We start from the raw sequence: 19,431 nt of genomic DNA, 5'->3' as shown, positions 1-19,431 counted from the left end.
TCTTTAACCTTGAGTTGCAAAATAAAAGTGTGTTTTTATTTTATTTCTTTTATTAATATTTATGAAGAATTGTTATTCCTTTACTTATGGAACCATGGCATAGGCATTTACTATATGAACTACCTGTTCCTGCTTTGAAAATTACTTATTTCCATGTAGAAAAAAAAGCCATATGGTGCCAAAGCTTTACATTGATTTTGCATTAATATTGGACTCTGGGTTTAACAACTTTCTGTTTCTTGACTAAGTGCTGCATAATTTCATTAATGCCACAGTGTCTTCAATAACTGGCACTTTGTGATGGCTACTCCATCTGCTTTTATGCTAATGTTCAGTCATGCAGGAAATGGCAATTTTGAGTGCTTTCATAGAAGACAACTGAACCTCTATAGCCCTCCAAAAGGATGGGAAACTGAAGACGCCTCTGACATTGGAAGTGAAATGTCTTTCAGGAAAAAAGACATGTTCATTCTCTAGATATTTGCGACATATTGCTTTACTCTCAGTAATTCTATGGAACTCATTCTTGAAATATTTTTAAGCTCATGGAAGACAGAAAACCAAGAGCAATGTTATTTCTAAACATTACATTATCACCCAAGTTTTAGAGCAATCAGAATCCTGTATGCAATACAATGAGAAAACTTCACTGTCAAGACAGTGAATGACGGTACAGCCCATACAGAAAGATATGGGGTAAAATTAAATACAGTCCTCTCCATTAACAAATTTACTTCCTTAAACCTTACGCCACAGGAAACCAAAACCCAATTTGCCACCAGATAAGAGACAATAAAGAGACAACACATCTGAGTATCACAACATGACAACCACTTTATTATTAAGTGGTTGTCATGGACAATCCTTTTAGACTGGATAAAGGAACAAGATGAATATTTCAGAAGACAACTGTCCAAGCAATGTTCATCCAGTCATTCCAACTGACCATCAAATAATTAAAGTAAAAAGGTTCCAGCTCTCCCCATGTTATTATTTCTAGACACATTTTACCCACCGTGAAGCTGCATGCAGCTGTAAGCATTAAAACACAAACTTTACAACTAGACGTCTTTTCAGCTATGCAATATTAAATACAAATGGCATCGCTATGGTCGTCATCTGTGCCACGTATTTCATCTTCATGACCTCTGAATGCCAGCAATGAGAGACCACAAGTAACATAAGAACAAGAAAAGCTTCAACTTGCAGGTTTATTTTAATTATAGATAGTACAAACCTTGCCTGAAGTAATAACATGCTAAGACCTATTACATTTCTGCATTAGAGTCGGCTCACTCAAAGTAGAAGCTCTGCTTTTTAAAAAAAACAATAAGAGCCCTGAATCCATTTGAGGTCAGTTGCAATTGGATTACACAACCGTTACTCATTTTCTACCTTACAAACATTTTGGTTTTAGCTTTTAAACATTGAGAAAGACAGCCATTGTTGTTTCCTTGGATTTTTTTAATTAACCTCATCCAAAGAATATAAAAAAGTACAACTTTTTCACATAGTCAGTCCTTTTGTCTATGCAGACACTATATACACACAAACAAGAAATTATTAGTAAGCTGCTTCTATCTTCATTTCTTTCCACTCACACGAGACTGTTCATTAGGTGTCAAAACAAACTCTAGAACAGATAATGTACAGTATCATTTTCCAACAATGTCTTTAATCTTATGATAATAAGTACATAACAAAGCTTGTGACTATACTGAGTTTATGTTTTTTATGTCGACAAAAGTTGCTGCCATATAGTTTTTTTTCCCCCACAAGTGTTTGGCTAAGAAAATTAACTAAAGTTATCCAGTCCGCCACATCATTGAAGTATGGGAGTTATGTACTTGGATTCTGTATAGCGGATGAACGAAAGTGTTAAAGTATTGAAAAATATATGTATAAAAATTATATCCCAACTATGTCGGGTGGTAGGTGTTTTTTGGTACTAATATCGCTCCATAGTGTCAACAATAGAGTCCTCTGTAATGACTAAAATGAAAAAGTTTAAACGTTTACAAAATCATACTGCAGTCCATAGAATTTCAAAGCTCAATATATTCCTTGGACATTTTACAGGTATTTTTGAAAATTAACAGATTAAAGTAAAAAGGGGGTAAATGTTAATTTATGCTGCTTAATTACCAAAAATGATTTATTTAATTAATTAATTTCCATACTTCCACTTAGAATAAGTATTTTATGGAATATGAGCAAAACTCTCCAGTTAAACTTTTTTCTTGTAATTCTGGAATTAACATTACATTTCCCATCAGCTTGTGCCCATTACAATGACAGAGCAACATGTCCCTTTCTATCGTTCAGGTTTTATTAAAATTGATAAGAAATTAAAACCAGATCCCATGCTGCATTGTTCTCAATTCTCAGCAGTGCAGGCAGAGCATCTGTGTAGCATAGTATGAGACTGAGTAATGTTTTTGTTTGGTCATGACTTTCGTATTGGCAGCGAGATTCATGTGCGAGTTCAGAGACGTCTCTGAAGTGCTACGGCCATGTAAGAAGTTTTCAGCGACCATGAAGAAATTATGGCCTTTTGGTTTATCTGAAGATTAAATTATGCATTTTAACAATATGAGATGTGCAAATGGCTGTTGTGGAAAATATGCATTTTGTAAACCGAGTGTCGTTGCATGTTACTGAAATGTGAGGCATGTCAACAATAGTCTAACATGGGTAAACAGTAACTATAAAACAAAATCATGTTGGAATTTGATCATTTTTGGTTAACACATATGGTACATACATTTTTGCTTTGCTATCTGCCTTGATGCAACATGTACTTGTCTCTAGACATTTTATTTCTTCAATCAAAATAAAACATCTTCAAAACTGAACACCAGCTAGAATTATGCAAGCTCAACAACATAAAAAGGAAAAGCATCAATTTACTGGTCTTTTTCTTGTCTGTAGTCAAACAGTTTAAAATTCAGGCGAGGCTAATCAAGGTTACTTAAATGTCATGTCCATGACTTTGAGGGTGAATTTTCTGACTATGGAAGACACCCAGGGATTTATTTTATCCTCTTACTTCAAGAAACTATCATGTTTGCCAGGAAAGATTAGCTACCCAAGAACCCATTAGGAATAGTACCAGACATTAAATTTTCATTTTTTATTCAGGAGGATTTAAAGTGATGTGTCGCAGTTATTCCCCAGACTGGGAGTTTGAAGTCCCAGCTGTCAAAATATCAAACATTACATAACCACAAAATTTATGGGGGGGGTTTTCTGTGAGGACCCAATAATTTACATGAAAATGCCCTAAATTGTTGATTTATGCAACAGCAAATCAATTTATACAGCAATATAACAAAGTCAGATATATTGTGGGTTTACACACTCACAGATACTCCTTCCACAGATATGCTTGTTTAACCCACTGGTGGCCAAAATGCTTTGCTCAAATCTTAATGAGAATCTTAACATTTTAATGAACATTATCTGTATACACATGCTCTGTCGCTGTGTGTATTAATGCCTTAGGGATACACACACAAACACACACACTATAGCTCTACCTTTCTCTTACTTTCTTTATCTTCCTTCAACTTGCATACTATGAACAAAGCTGCGTAGAGAGTGTAATTCAATTAAGCTGTGCTCAATGTGAGAGCTGGTTGGTGGGTTTTATGACTCAACATCTAAGCCATTCACCTAGAGCTGAAGTTGGTTTTCCAAGACTCCTTTTAGACAAAGCGTAGGCAGCTGCAAACTGTTTTTAAGCATCAAGCGTTGCACAATAACACAAGAATTGGTGTATCTTTGCAGAAGATAAACCTATTTGTTTCTTTAAAACCTTGGGGCTGCAAACTCTGTTTTACACAAATGTATTAGTTTAATAAAAACTGTGGAAAAAGTGGAAATTATTTTATTAAAAGTCAAAGTTACAGATTTTCTTTTTCTTTTATCAATTTATTCTGAAATTGGTAACATTGCATATTATTGTTAAGTATTATTTTTTTTAAACAATTGACCTTACAATGCATGCCCTAAAACAAAAACTACCAGGGTCAAAATTATTAGCTTCTCTGATGCAACTAGTCAATTGTGTTTTATTCTTTTTGCTGGATAACCCCATGCAGTTGTCTACTGTAGTTTATAACAAGTATTTGGTCTCTCAAGATGACCAAGTCTGTTGGATGTGTTTGACAAACAAATCTGATCTATGGAGACCCCACCTTTCGACTGTCAGGATTTAAGAGATCTCCTGCTAATATCTGGTGCCAGATACCACAGCACACCAGGGCACTCCAGGGCTCTAGAGGAATTCATGGCTCCATGGATCAAGACTGTTTTGACAGCAGACACTTGATCAACAAAGCGCTATGCCTAAATGATGTATGCATTCTACCTAATTTTGGTCATTTTGTCTCATGGAGAAACATATCTGATTATTTTTCGCATATTGGTAAATGCAGCAATCATAATCTCAGCAAATGTCTTAGCTGTGTCAATGGTATTATTCTTTCCCTTTTCTTTCTGTGTTATACACTGTAGTTGAAAAACTTTAAAGACAGAAACTGTGGTATCTGCTGTAGAGACCGGGGTAACAACCAATGTGGGATGCGAGCTATGCGAAAATAAAAAAATCTGGGGTGCAAAACAAAAATGTATATAAATAAATGAATTATGAAAGCCAGTAAAGGTGACTTGCGTCCTCCAAGGACAAACTACCTGCAAACATAGTATGGGTGCAAAGAACCCTCTTCCAGTAAGTGCTTGTGGTCTCCACCGAAGAGTGATGAATTATGAATGAATTAGTGGAAACTCAGTGTTGTTTCTCAAAACTACATTTAAAATTTAAGCTTTCTTATGTTAAGTTTTCACCCGATACTAATCCGGTCATTCCGAAATATGTGAATGAATCAATAGAAGCTGTGAACATTCCCATACGCAAAGTGAAACCAAGGAGTCATAAATGTACAGGAACAGGAAAAAGGCGGCATTTTAATCTCGGCTTCCCTTTAATTTAATTCTTACCTTGTTTTTTTAGGCTTTGAAAAATTGTGTTTCACTATGTAGACTTCAGTTTATCTCGTCAACATTTAATTGTTGTGGTCTTAAGACCTTTTCATCGTATTAAGGACTTCATTTCACTCCCTTTTGTGCATATTTTAAAGCTTTCTTTCATTCTCCACTCCCTGCTCCAGACCTGCTATGACCCTATGTTTCACTGTTCTTCCACTATGGTGATTAGATTAGATGTGTTCAACCCATTATTCATGAGCTTACACTTATGAATTCTTATTTCAACACTAACTGGCAGAACATGTTAACTTAAACCACCATGACCTAACGTTCCTCCCATTTGATGTCTCTTTCATGCTTTGTAATCTCTCTTCTGGCCTTCTTCCCATCTTCTTTCTTTATATATGTCAATCCTCATGTCCTGCATTCCAGATTTTCCTCCTATTCAAACAATTTCCTCATCTCCCTTTGCTTCATTTCATCTTTTCTCATCTCCAGAGAGGAGTATTCTCCTACCAGCTTCCACACATACTTTTATTTCTATAAATCTCTAAGCCTCTTCCAACTTGTCTTTCCTCTGTATTTCTTTTCGTCTCTTGTTCTCTCTTTCTGACTCTCGGAAGACCTCATGGCTGAAAGGTGTGAAGGAGGAACTAAGTGCTTTCTCCTGTCTATAAACACTGTCCTTTATGCCTGTGTGGCTGTGAGCATGCCTGGCAGTGGGAGGAAAAGACAGGAACTGCCCGCAGAGATTTATCCACTTCTACATCTTTTTGTTTGAAATGTTCCCATGCAATTTTTCATACCATGTTAAATTAAAACCTCAAATCCTCAGCAATACATTGTAATCCTAAGAAATTATATAGACTCATGCACTGAGAAGCAGAAACATTCAATTTTTTTATTTTATTTTTTCTGAAAAGTTGTGCCAGGAGTTACTGTTGGTTACAGTAAATACAATGTGTTTCATTGTAAACTGACTGGATCTGGATTCTTAAAAATGTGTTTCCTTTTGCTGAGCCTAAGCAAGTTATTTTGAATGTATTCATTTTCTCCAAACTTATACATATGCTAATTCAAATGCCATTTAGGTGAATTTTTGTTGTTCTTTGAACACTGGACGGTAACCGGTCCACTACAAGGTGAAATCCAAACTAAGCAGCTCGTTCTACCAGGCATAGTTCTTCTGTACCTTTACATCCCATACATCCCACATTTTCCCCCTAAACCACAGAGGATGAGGCTTATCTCATTTTCCCATTCCTACTCTTTGTGCACCTCACGTTCTCTGATTTCATCTCCGTATGTCTATCTTTTTCTTCCTTTCCGTCTCTTTAAAGGCTTATCTATACCTTGTGCCACTGCACTGGCCCTTTCATTAAAGTGAATCTCATACCTCACTCCTTCCCTCATTCACCTGCCTGACCCTGGCACTTAGTTGTTTGTGTATTTCTGAATGTGTGTATTATGGGCATGTGTGCAATCATCCTTTGGGGAAACTGCCAGCAATGGTTCTAATAATTGCCTGGAAAACAGTTGAAATACCCCTGATAACCCTTTCTTTTCTCTTCTTCCTTATCTCCCAACCAGCTGCACCCCCATGATTTAGACATATCTGCCATTTCAAAAGTACTTTATCTTTTTACTGTGGCAATTTGGTTAGCAGTTTTAGCTGATGGTTTAAATTTATTAACAATTTAAAGATAAAATAGTGTTGAAATGTGTGCAAAAAGGTTGAATATCTAAATTCAGTCAGAGGCAACCATAAATACCACAATCCAATTTAATTTTAGTTTAAAATATAATTTTCAGATGTTCTGCACCTAACAATATTCCTCCTAGGTATTCTTATATATTTTTGACCAGTTTTCCAATAAGCTTTCCCAGGTAAACTTTCTGCAGATGGGGTTTCATTTCATTTTCTACAAGACATAAATACATGTGATGTGGACATTTTGGATGAGAGTTATATATCATAAGATATGATGAAGTAAGACAGGATGTGCTTCCATCAGCCAAAGCCTGCCAGGACATGGTGTATGTGACAGAAGTACACCATGTCCTATTGGAGGAATGCCAAAAAAAATGTTGTAGGCAAAGCTTAAATAAAAACACGGAGCTGGAGCTCAGACTTAGATGTTGTCTAATTGAGAAATGTGTCTAAATCAGAAACATTATTCAAAGTTTAAACAGCTCACTAAAAGTTAGACTATTTGTTGGAATTAACATTTCATACCAATATATAGTATTCTCAAAATACTGTGAATTGAGATTGGAGAGTTTTTACCATGGAATGTTCAGCAAAGACTAACAATGTAAGTTTTGACACTGAAAATATAGAGAAATAATTGAACTCAAGCTAATCTCTTCCACATATACAAATTGCACATCAGAATCAAGGCGTTTCTTGACGTTCACGTTTATCCTGTACTTCTGTGGAACTTGTGGTTTCTGTCAAATCACCTCAGAGTGCAGGGTGAACACACTAAATCAATATGCCACCAAATGTAGTACAGCTGGAAATGTTATCACAATTTGATAAAATGTCTTAAATGTGTTGTTCTTTACTGGCGCCACAATACCACCAATGTAAAACAGTTAGTCCACTGGTTTAAAAAAAATAAATAATGTATATAGCTGAATGTGAATCTAACGTTGTCAAAAACAGGCAGTGAACCATGACTAAAAAAAGAAATGACTAAAAAAAGAAATCTAGCAGTAGTCAAGCCACTTATAAAAAAGAACAATCCAGACAAATCACTACTGCAGAATTGCAGGCCAATCTCTAACCTTCAATTTAGCAGCAAAATTATTGAAAAGGCAGAATTTCTAAAGTTCAATAGATTCTCAACAATGACGATCCACTTTGACGTCTTTCAGTCTTATTTCCGTGCTCACCACAGCACTGAGGCCGTCCTTGTCAAAGTGTTCAATGGCATCCACATAGATGCACACTGGAAAAAACAATGTTGGTTCTGTTAGACTTCAGTGCAGCATTTGACACTTTGGACCATAAAAAAATTAAAGCGACTGGAAAGCTAGGCTAGACTCCCTGGTACAGTAGTTCATTGGTTCAAATCCTACCTAAAAAAACAGGTACTTCTTTGTGAACATTGGTAACTTCTTATTGGTTCAGACAGAAGTCACATGTGGAGTATCCCAAGGATAAATCCTGGGACCCCTCCTATTGAACAGAAAGGGTCTCTGCCTGCCCCCCACCTGGCTAAATGTTTATTTATAATAAAAACAACCAACAAATAAAAAAAAAAATTAATACTTTTTTTTCTCAGACACTAGTTTCCCATGTCTGAAACTAGTGGAGCAAACGCTGAGTGGAGCGTCTCTGCTCCACTCAGCGTTTCACCGACAGAGCAGAATCAGTCCTGAAAGACGGGTCTATAGATGATGCATTGAGCATGGAACGAACATGGCAGCGCTCGACAATCACACCGCTACACACTGGCCACCTCGCACGCCGTCACAGTCTGCATCTCTCAAGTTTACTATTATGCATTTCACTAAAGTAAAAACTCAACAGTCAGGAAACGGAAAAGCTTGGTCTCTACTAATCCCTCATGAATTAAAACCTCTGCATCCAGCAGAGAGATGTCCAGGTGCAGCGGGTTTAGCTCTTCATGCAGACCCTGTGCAATGTTGAGCACAGTTTGATTCAGGAGCCCCTCTTGCTGCTAAAAACATCAGCACCGCTTAAAGTATTTGGAATCTGGGAGAGGGCTATATTTTAATTGGCCAACCCTAAAAGCATATCAGTGGTAATTGTAAATTGAATAGAAATGTACTATAGGAAAACTTGCTGTTGTGTTTTCCAACAACAGCAAGGGGTGTTGCAGCAGAATAGCAGGTTGAGGAACTGGATTAGCATCCTTAAAAATTTATTCTTAACTGTTTTAGTTTATCAAAAGAGATTACAGGTGTAGAGTAGCTGAATGTTTCACTGCTTCTCAACACATCCTAGATTGTTTTTAAGCCATTGCTGTTTTGATTGTTCTCAATTTCTCTTTAGTCTTCCCTATGAGATTCAGACATGGTTTATACTTTCAACATTCTAACACCTAAAGCATTGGATTGAAAATCCTTAATTTATGCTAAAATGTTAGCTACTTCTACTTTGTATTTTAACTTAAATTTTAATAAAATATTGAAGAATTTACATGAGATTTAACTCATTCAGCTAGGTAATCTAAACTAGCATTTTAACTTTCAATTGTAACTGATGAATAAAAGCTCCATTGTATTTATCTAACACAACTTACATGTTTTGTGTGTATTATGGGAGTTTGTGATTTTACCAGTCAGCTTTCTGATTTGAGGATAAAGATTATGCCTCATCATTTATTGCCAGCCATTTCCATTTTGCAGTGTAATCTTACTCCAGCTAATTTTCTAACATTTCCAAAGAAAACACGTAATAGCCTTTCTTCAATGAATGCAGGACTCCAAAAAGAGAAGCTAAACCAGAAAACAACAGTTTTCCTCAACTGTGAAGGGCCATTCTTCTGTTTCGAGAGGATGCTGGCTGCCAAGCAGCCATACAGAAGGAGGCAGTTTGTCCACTGGTCAATGCTCAGCAGGAGCAGGAAGTAACGCTTTCCTTGGAGATCTTCTTTTGACTCCCATTCAAATGAAATTTTCTATCTAACACCGAATCAGCAGAACCAACACCGACTGAGCACACAAGACATGCACATTCACTCATTATTGAAAGCTCTGAAAGGCTGGTTGGATCTGGTTTGTCCCCAGCTGTCAGCTGCTGTACTTACAACACACACACACACACACGCACACACGTGCACGCACACACGTGCACGCACACGCACGCACACATGCACGCACGCAGACACACACAAAATAGCATCACATTGCCTCTTGTAAAATGTCAGTGTTGCCATGGACACTCCCTGCTGACTACCACCAGCACCCAATTTCGATTAGTAAGGAGGTTAATTGAATTATTTCAACTCATCACTTAATAGGGTGAGGGACAAAAAAAATGAAGTGTGTAAATTGGAAGAGAGAGATCAGGAAAACCTGATTTAAAGGACAAAGATATAAGAACAGGAAGTCTGTGAAATTCTAGCTTGACCAGAGTAGCAAGAAGGAGAGATTATGCTGGTGGATAAGAATAAGTAAAGAATGTCGTGTTCATTTAGTTATACATTTAGGAAACTAAATATATTATTACAAAGTAAGTAGGCCAACGCATGAAAGGTACTTCATGGTATTCTCTGTTGCTCTTTTTGGCTGAAATAGTCTCTCAAATCAAATACTTTATGGCAGCTGATGGTAACATGCATTTTCATCAAACATGTAAAAGATACCCAGGAACAATGGAGAGAAAGACAAAAAAAATTATAATGATGCACAAAATGCTGGCCCAACTTCTTCAAAACATAACTTCAGTATAAGATTTCAATGTCCCGAGTTATGTGTTTGGAAACAAAGCATTAAAAAGGCCAAGTTCTGTAAGATAAAAAATTAATTCAAATTTGAAATTATAGATTAAATAATGCGAACATTTTCAGATAAAATTAAACATAAGTGCAGTTGTGGGAGCTGCTGTGTGACTGAATGGAATTGATGGTCCAGATATGTAAAAAAAAAAAAAAAGATTTCAATGATCTCTAACTGCATTACCATTTCATGTGTTAAAATATTTAAAAATAAGTACCGAAACTGGATTTTGAATCAGCAGTAAAGGAAGGCGGTTTCTTTCATTTAACAGCCATTTCGTCTTGCCAGTTTGTTCCGTGTAGCATCTGTGACTGTCTGTGACTCATCAGCTTCCAGCCATAGTCTGGGAACTGACTATTAAATATACAGAACAAAAAACCTGTACACACAAAACCACAGTCTTCAAGGAAACCCCACGTATGAGTCAGTGTCCCTTCTTTTATGCTCGTGGTATTGAACTCTACAAGAACCTGTATTGTTCTTTGTATTTTTAATTGTTCCCTTTGATGTACTTCCCTTGCCTAACAACACAAGACTATGGAGAAAAGTAACCAATGGCTATAGATATATAACAAAGTAGGAATAAACTCAATTTTCAAAAATTCAGTGAGTGGGACAACTTAGACATACATAAGAGGATTATTAATTTTAAGGCCAACCTTTCCAGGAGTGCATCATTTAATTACTTCAAATTAATCCTTTTCCTTAATGAACTTCACCAGGACCAGTAAACATCTTCATTTATTCTGAATTGACAAGTTTGAATGCAGCGTGTAGTTGGAGGACACTGCATCCTTGTTGAGTTAATTAAAATTAAATGAAATAATGTCAATGAAATATTCATGACAACTCAGAGATTCATCAGAGGGAGTTGGTTAAAGCACTGCATCAGGAAATTCTATAAATAACGCTCTTCTTCAGTAAATGAATATTAGTTTCCATGAAATTTGAGCCTGACAACTAAGAATCAATTTATACTCTACTGAAAATGCAGAAATACAATAACATGTTTTAAAAAGCTTCACCTGTGCTTGTGGACCTTGACCAAAGAAGAAATTCAAGTCACTGTCTTGTAAAATGTGCATAAAAAAGCAGTAGACAGAAGAAAAGGAATTTTGTTGAATTTGAGAAAAAAAACCCATTGTTGTTATGTTATAACTGTCTTTGCTTAAGAGTTGAATAATCCTTCAATATTTTATAATAATAGCCAGTTTTGAGCAACAAAGTTAAGAATGACTCAGAAAACAGTCCTTAAATTGAAAAATAATACTCCAGACAACAAAGCCTCAAATCTTTTTCATATTTGTCACATTACAAACCCAAACTACAAGTAGTGCATGTTCACAACATAAAAAAATAACATTATAAATCTGAAAAATGTGGTGTGCACATGTAGCCAAGCGTCTCAGAAAACCTTGTGGAGACTACAGGAGATATAAGACTGGGCCGAAGCCTCTCATTCTTGGTTCAGATGAAAGCATGCTCTTGTTAGACTGTTTCAGTCAACGCCTCAAATAACGTCCATTTTAGAATCTGGTCAAAAATCTGTGGAAGAAGACCTGGAAATAGTTGTTCACAGACATTATCCATCCAATCCACATGAGCTTGAATGGCTTTGCTAAGAAGAATGGGAACAAATATTTATCTCTAGGTGACCTGTTGTCTAGAGGAAAATCCCAAATGATTGTTGCTGTAATTATAGCAAAAAATGGTTCAGAAAGTTGTGGTTACGGGGGCAGAAAACCACGAATCATTTTATTTCCACAGTGTACTCCTTCACCTCATGGAGGAATATAAGCGATCAGCTGTAGCTTGTAAATAATCTTTACACAGTCAGCATTCAGGTTGTTCTGCTAACTTCAGCCTGGGTTTTCCACCTGTTCTTGTGCACACACAGGGACTAGGCCTGACTCTGCAGCCTCATCCACTATTGTGGTGCTGTTTGAGGAGCTCATAACTTTTCGAGTTATGAATGAGGCAGGCCGATGACCCTGGACTCAACAGCCGTTTCTCCGGAATGGACAAATTGCCAGTCAGCTTCCGCTTGTCTACAATACGCCTTCCTGGTGCTGAGCTCATGTCTTATGACACATATATATTCAGTGTCAGAAGATGTGCTAAATAAAAGGTTAAGTAACAAACACAGAACAGTGCTTTCTACCTTGTTTGTTTTTTTTTTGTTTTTTTAAACATCATCTGCCGTTGAGACATGTACAATGAATCCTGCATCCGTGCGTTCTGCATACGTTTGCTTTCACACCTGTGAGGTTCTTCACACCTCTGTGGGGGAGTGTTCCCAAAAATGTCCAATCTGAGACCTGGTTTTGAAAAGTGTCAGTGTCAGAGACTCTTATAACTGGAGACGTGCAAACGAGCAGCTGGACTGGAAAACAAAAATGTTATGGTGTCACCGAAAACCAGCTCCATGTAAATGAGGCCAAAATAAAAGAGATGAGCAGTGCATTAGAAAAAATCTTCCATTACACATTCTCAGTCCATAAATGCTTGACTGCTGTTGATGGGGTTATCTTCCAGCCAGTGTCTCCTATCCCTGCAGAAGCTCCTTTTGATTGTCTTTTGAATTTTTGGTAAGCTCACCTTTATTCTTTGTTTTTTCATTGTTCAAATGTCAGACTATAAGGCTCTGCTCATAATTAGCACCAGACGTGACTTGGTTGAGATAGATGCAAGTACACAATGCTTACAAGGACCTTTTAACATCTAGTTTTAAAATTCTACTGGTGTCATTCCCTTCTAGATTTTTAGTCACATTAACGTGGATGGGATTTATCAGAGTAGGAAAATATACCTTATTTTTCTCTATAAAACTAGTTTAATTTTGACACTAACAATTTTCACATTTAAAAGAGCAAAGCAGTAAAACACCAGCCAGCAATCTTATGTTTAGCAAATATAAAGAACTAGATCATGCTTACCACATTAAATTTTATTTATAGGCATCAGTCAACAAAAACGTCCATACCACAGCATGGTGATGTAAGTGTAGGTTTTGAAAATGAAATATGCTTCACAAAAGTTAGAATTAAATGCAAATTATCTGCAGTTTTAATGGGTAGACTTACTTCCGCTTAACTGTCAATGGCATATGTTCAAACACAACCTATTGCTAGGAAAAATAAAATGTTAACCAGGGAAACTCTAAAGCGTTCAACTTCAACACACGTGTCCTTAGCAGCATGCTCTGAAGCGTATCTGGTGGTGCTGAATGTCAAGACTAAGTTAAGATGAAAAATAAGGCAAGACAACTATTGAGTTCCCTCCCTCCTGTGGTCTCCTTATGCTTTCCATTTGCTCGCCCCCACCTTTGCATAGACTGTTATCCAATTAGGTGGTTCTTACTGGTTTAATCGATGGAGACATGAGCAGGTACACAATGACATGAATACAGACAGACACCACACAGCTCCACCTGCTCCACAAGCACTGTCTAGGCTGCGCCAGCCATGAAAACGAAGGGATATGGTGCAGGAAGTAAAATGCGAGCGTAAGTGACAGGAGCAGACCCACAATTATGTGTCATGCAGTGGTGAGAATGTATTGTATGCACAAGCATGCACAAACACAGTGGTGTGGATGAATGATAATAGCAGCGAATGACATGAATCCCAGTTACACTAAATGTATTTGTTGATACGTTGAGTTATTTTGACAAACGAATATATGAAAAATGAAATGAAAATTACAAATGTTGTTCTTAATTTGCAGCAGTGCTCATGCACAGCTTCAGTACTTTGTGGAGCTTTTTTTTATTTTATTTTACAACCTCTGAAAACTGTTTTCATTTGGCAGCTACACACTTATTACATCACTGGAATATTTCCCCATTTCAACTTGCAACCTTTAAATCCTATCCCAAAATAAAAAATAAAAAAATTCAAAATGTGGTGAAAGATAGTGCCACACTAGAATGTTCTATGGTTTTATTGACAAACAAACTTTGGTTTGATTGGAGATGTGATCAGAACTGCTGTCTTGCATGATTTGAGCCCTTGTGGATTTGTTGGACTATCTTCCAGCCAGGTAGCTGGCCAATAGGTTTTGAACTCCCTTAGAATATTTTTGTGTTTCTTTGACTGTTATGACAAAATGGTGGGAAATTAATATTCTCATCTTTCAGCTTTTGAGGAAGCTCATTTGTTCTCACCCTGAATACCTTTATGGCTGGGATTTATGCATACCGTTAGAACTGAATCAAATGAACATTCAGTGTAGAGTTCGTCAATGCTATGCGTTTTCTGTTTTATGTAATAGTCACTCAAAAGCAGAATAGTGCTTTGAGAAACTTGAACTAATAAATATTTAAAAATCTTTGGGAGGTTAAATATTTCTGTTTGCAGCTGTATGACAGAGTGCAGACAATTGTTTATTTAAACAGAATTGTCTTGTGTCAAATAAAAATTTAGTTGAGCAATGTCAAGGTCAGTTTATACTTTTTTTCTTTTTATCATTGTAGTCATCAGATTTAACATAATGGATTTTCTGGATCTTCACTAAATAAATACTTCATAAAGCACCAAACCACTAGCAGCTTGTAGAGGTGTAGGCCATGCATAGCTGTAGAGATCCTTCTTTCAGTTCCCATCACCCCCCACCCCTATTATAAAAAGTAACTGTGTAGCAGTTATGATTAATATCACATTTTATGTATCACATGTAACAGAAAGCAACACTGAACTGTGATTGTGCCTGGAAGTCACTAAAATAAATGAGCCATTTAGTCAAAATGAAGACCCTCTGTGTAGACGACTTAGCACATTTGAAAGGTTGCACTTTGTGATTTACTATGCGTGAAAGATTTTTGCAAGAACCATTTCAGTGTGTCATATTCTCCATCTCTGAAGAACAGGAACACAGGAAAGAAGGGAAAGAAAAAATGAGCTAAAAAAACGAATACAATGCCCTGGAAGTTTAGAAATATTATAAACATAAGAGATGGGAAGTTCAAATGTGGGTTTAAGGATTACTAAAACACAAATTGCAATAGATGCCCAGCTGAATCCTTTTGATCACATGTTTTCCCTCATTTACCTCATCACACCAGATAGAAAGACATGACTAGATCTTACTACTCCAGAGTATTTTGTTGATTTGCATCTTTCCTGCAGCATAATTACATTTCCTATTTGTAAGCTTAGTGATCTCCTACTTAATCCAGAGCCAACCTACACTTCTTCAGCTCTACTTCACAAAGAAAGTGTCAGAGATCCCCAAATGACGAATACATAATAAGCTACCACCTCTGTAAATATGCAGCTAATTATGGCTGGATATTTCAGCAAACACGAATGCAAGGCAAAGTGCTAATTACTGCCTAACCTTTCATGAATGTAAGTAAATCCAGCCCTTGAAGAAAACAGAGTTAATGTGAATTATCTATATGTTAATTCACATTAACATAGAGTTAATGTTCAGTTTACAAACAACGAGTTATATCAATCAAATAATTAACCTTTAAAATGCCAGATTGTAAATGATTTATCAGGTAACATTATGCACAAATTTTATCCAATTTACAAATATAAAAATCAAAAAATGCATGACATTTAGTTGGTGATAAATAGAAGTGATCTGCTGAAATCCTCACATCTGGGACTTTCTATGCAGCGTGTTCATAAACTTTTCTGACTTTGAGAGCAAAGCTGTTCTACACACAAATGTGTCTTCATGCAACAAAGGTTAAAAAATTTATGTCAAGCATCTAATGTAGATTTTTAAATACTTCAAAGAATTGAATTTACACACAAATCAGCCATAATATTAAAACTACCTGAGTCAACTATTTGTTGCCTAACAGGTCTGATATGCAAGGGAATAGAAGAAGAACGAGTGTCTTTGGATGTGGTGAGTGGTAGCAAGAAAAACATCGGAAAAACATCCACTGCACATTTTAAAATAAAAAAACTAATTTGAAAAAGGTGAAATATATGCTACTTTATCTCCATCAGTCACACTGACATAAACAGGTCCACTACCTGAGGGCTCATGCATGCTGCTCAACAATTTAGTTTCTCCTACATGCTGTGAATCCATCCACACTTGAGGGTTTGCTAAAAGGTTGATCAAAAATATATCTTGAGCAACTCAGCATTTGGTGAGACCTGCAGGCGAAACTTTGTAATGAGTAATTATTGTAATATGAAAAACTAAAAGAATAAATAAGCTTGAGGTAATAGTAATTTATTAATTTTTAAATAATGTCATCAGATAGTTACTTTAAACAGTTCATTCTTCTATAATAAGTAATAAGTAAGACTTTCATTTAAAGTAGTGTTATGTAAGTGTTGTGTTGTTCAATGAACGAATCAGTTGAAGTAAACACACTGAGCACTCACTCATTTGTTCATTTTGCAGTTTAGATGGGTCAGTGTCAGTGTGCTGGTTGGATGTACCAGCACTGACTCACAAACTATGATAAAGATTTACCCAATCAGAGACACACAGCCACACCAGCACATTCACCGTACAGCCAATCAGAACGTGTGCTGTTCACACACTGCGTGAACGGTACAGTCTCCTGTGATATAGCCGTTCCCGCAGTGACAGAAAAACAACTTTTATTAGATTTCTATAGCTACTATCACTGTCATTCTTGTCTTAAAGCAAGAAAAAAAAATCATTCAGCGTTGTCCGAACACCGCAGTGAGCCACGAAACAGGACTGATCCATTCACGCTGTGACACAGAGCCACAGCACAGGTAGTTGCGAATCAGGATGTGATCCATTCACAGTGCGCTGGGAAATCAGGAGGCACAAAACAAGGGATATCTGGACCTGAGCTGTTCATGCTGATTAACAGCATGTGAGTCGCTCGCTGAATGAATCAGCACTGTTCTGAACAAATTCACCATGTGATCTGGTGAGCAGATCTGGTGAATGGATCATTCTAATGTACAGATCCTAGTGATTCAGTCAACTCAAATGAACTGTGGTTAAGTCCAGCATCCAAATAAAAGCTTTGAGTGACTTTCCCAAACCCAAAAAATATACTCTGACAATTTTAAAAGTTTATGTTATAGTATAGGGAGTTTTGAAGCAAAAAAAAGGAAGAGTGGATTGAACATTTCACTGTTTAGCTTTTATCCCTGTTCAAACGAGTACAAAGTCATCTACCTTCTACAGCAGAAGAAATTGTCCTTTTAGAACTTTTTTGCCGTATTTTATTCTTACCTTCTTGAACAGCCTGGAAAGGGTTGTTTCCATCAACAAATTCCACAGAGAAGGTGATCTTTTCTGTCTCCAGGATCTCATTGTTCAAGTTGAGATCTGCCACAGCGAGACGAAAAACTTCATCATCTTTCCGGGCCGACTCGTCAAAGATGGCACCTATGGAAAAAGGATCGGAAAAAATTAAACAGAATCCCAGTGAAGATGCTGAAACTACATCTAGCCAAGAGAAGTGCAGATGTCGCAAATAGCAGATAAAATACGTAACTTTTATAAAAATTGTTTTTTCTATATTTGGTAAAATTGTCACTACGTCATGACAGTATAATATGAGACCGATAATCTTTGGAAGAGGAAAAAAAAAGTTCCTCTATCTTATCCCTGTGGTCCTACTGCCAGCTGCAGAAATACAACCAACCTTAGCCATGAGAAGTGTTTTGAAACTTGTGCATGCACAGCTCACACCCTCCTGCTTGCTGTCTGCTACGCTGCAGCTCCTTCCAAAGAGCGGGCCCTGCCGCGAATGTGAATGAACAGTTGTCCTGTAATGATTCTCCGCCATTAGTAAAGGTGCAGCAAACTGGCAACTTGATCAGGGTATGCATGAGCGTGACTGACAATGCTAAGACCTTCCTCCTGGCTCTGATTGGTTCAGACGGACAGTGGTGTATTTCAGCATATTTCGGTAGAAGTACGGGAGAAGGCAGAGGAGCTTGATTTTTTTCACAGATCATCTCTCATGTAGTACTTTCACAACATAATGATGCATCCCTGCATCATTATGCAGGGATGCAACACTGTGATAGTGTTGGATTACACATGGACAGTGAGGGGAGATGATTGGCCCCTGCATTAGTTCAAAGGGTTACAAATGACACCCGATTTGAATACCATCATTCCTGGGAAAACGTTGAGATTAACTGGGTTTATAAATGATATTAAATTAAATTAAAAAAACTTGTTAATTTTAGTTATTTACATCTTTCTGACTATTTAATTGGAATGACTCCTAAAACACGAATGTATTTTCATAACACGTGTGAGAAAGCTGAGCTTTGGAACAAGAATTTACTTTCTATGATATGCATTAAACAAAAGCTTGAGTATCTGGATTGCTGGAGAAAATGAGAGGTCATTTCAAGGTCAGTTATAGGTCAAACGTGACAGTGCGCTGGCCAAAATGAAACATGCTGCACATAGAAGAAAAAAGGAAGAACTGGAGTGCACCATTATGTTAGAGTCAATAAAGTTCCAGTCAGTGCTAAATTAGTCATACAATTAAATGTCAACCAGCCTGTGGGTTGACTAATTGGTAGAGGTGTGGTATTTTCTTTAGAATGTTACACACAATTAACCATGTGCCATTTGCTTTCCTCCCATTTAGCCTCCGAGTTCGACCAACTTTAGCCTTTAAATCCACGAAGGTGCTAATCATGAAAGCCTGATCCATTAAGGCACTGGAAACTCTTATTTCATTGACCGGAAGAAGAAAAAAAAAAAACGGATGTGTGTGTAGCTGTGCATGTGTTTAGGTTTCGGATTTCTAATTCCATTAATGACCGAGCTACACAGGCTGAGATCTGTTTTCTACCACATATTGAGGTCTGTTGCAGTCTTGTACAGGCTGCAGTTTACAGGATGGAGGTTAAGTGCTAAACTTTGCAGTGTACAAAAGGAACTACGATGTCTCCATTGTGTGAAGAGAAGTACTATCTATGGAGTCTTCCCGAAAAAATAAAATAAAAATAAAAATACTAGGCCTACATTATTGCCATTTTTTCCACA

General features: G+C 36.9%; 1 protein-coding gene across 5 annotated transcripts in view; it reads right to left on the bottom strand.

Annotated features, from left to right (window-relative positions):
• Positions 1 to 19,431, bottom strand: part of grid2 (glutamate receptor, ionotropic, delta 2) — a 446,512-nt gene that overhangs the window by 347,334 nt on the left and 79,747 nt on the right. For all 5 annotated transcript variants that reach the window (XR_014088939.1, XR_014088940.1, XM_081610703.1 and 2 more), the window contains exon 2: positions 17,650 to 17,805. Coding sequence is in view for 3 of the 5 variants with exons in the window: in XM_081610703.1 (XP_081466829.1) it covers positions 17,650 to 17,805 (156 nt within the window). In the remaining 2 variants the exon portion in view is untranslated. The remainder of the gene's footprint in view (positions 1 to 17,649; positions 17,806 to 19,431) is intronic.

This window comes from Poecilia reticulata, chromosome 9, assembly GCF_904066995.2.
Source record: "Poecilia reticulata chromosome 9, P_reticulata-male-v2, whole genome shotgun sequence".
NCBI lineage: Eukaryota > Metazoa > Chordata > Actinopteri > Cyprinodontiformes > Poeciliidae > Poecilia > Poecilia reticulata.
Note: the sequence above shows the minus strand (reverse complement) of the source record. Positions and strands in the feature narration are given on the sequence as shown.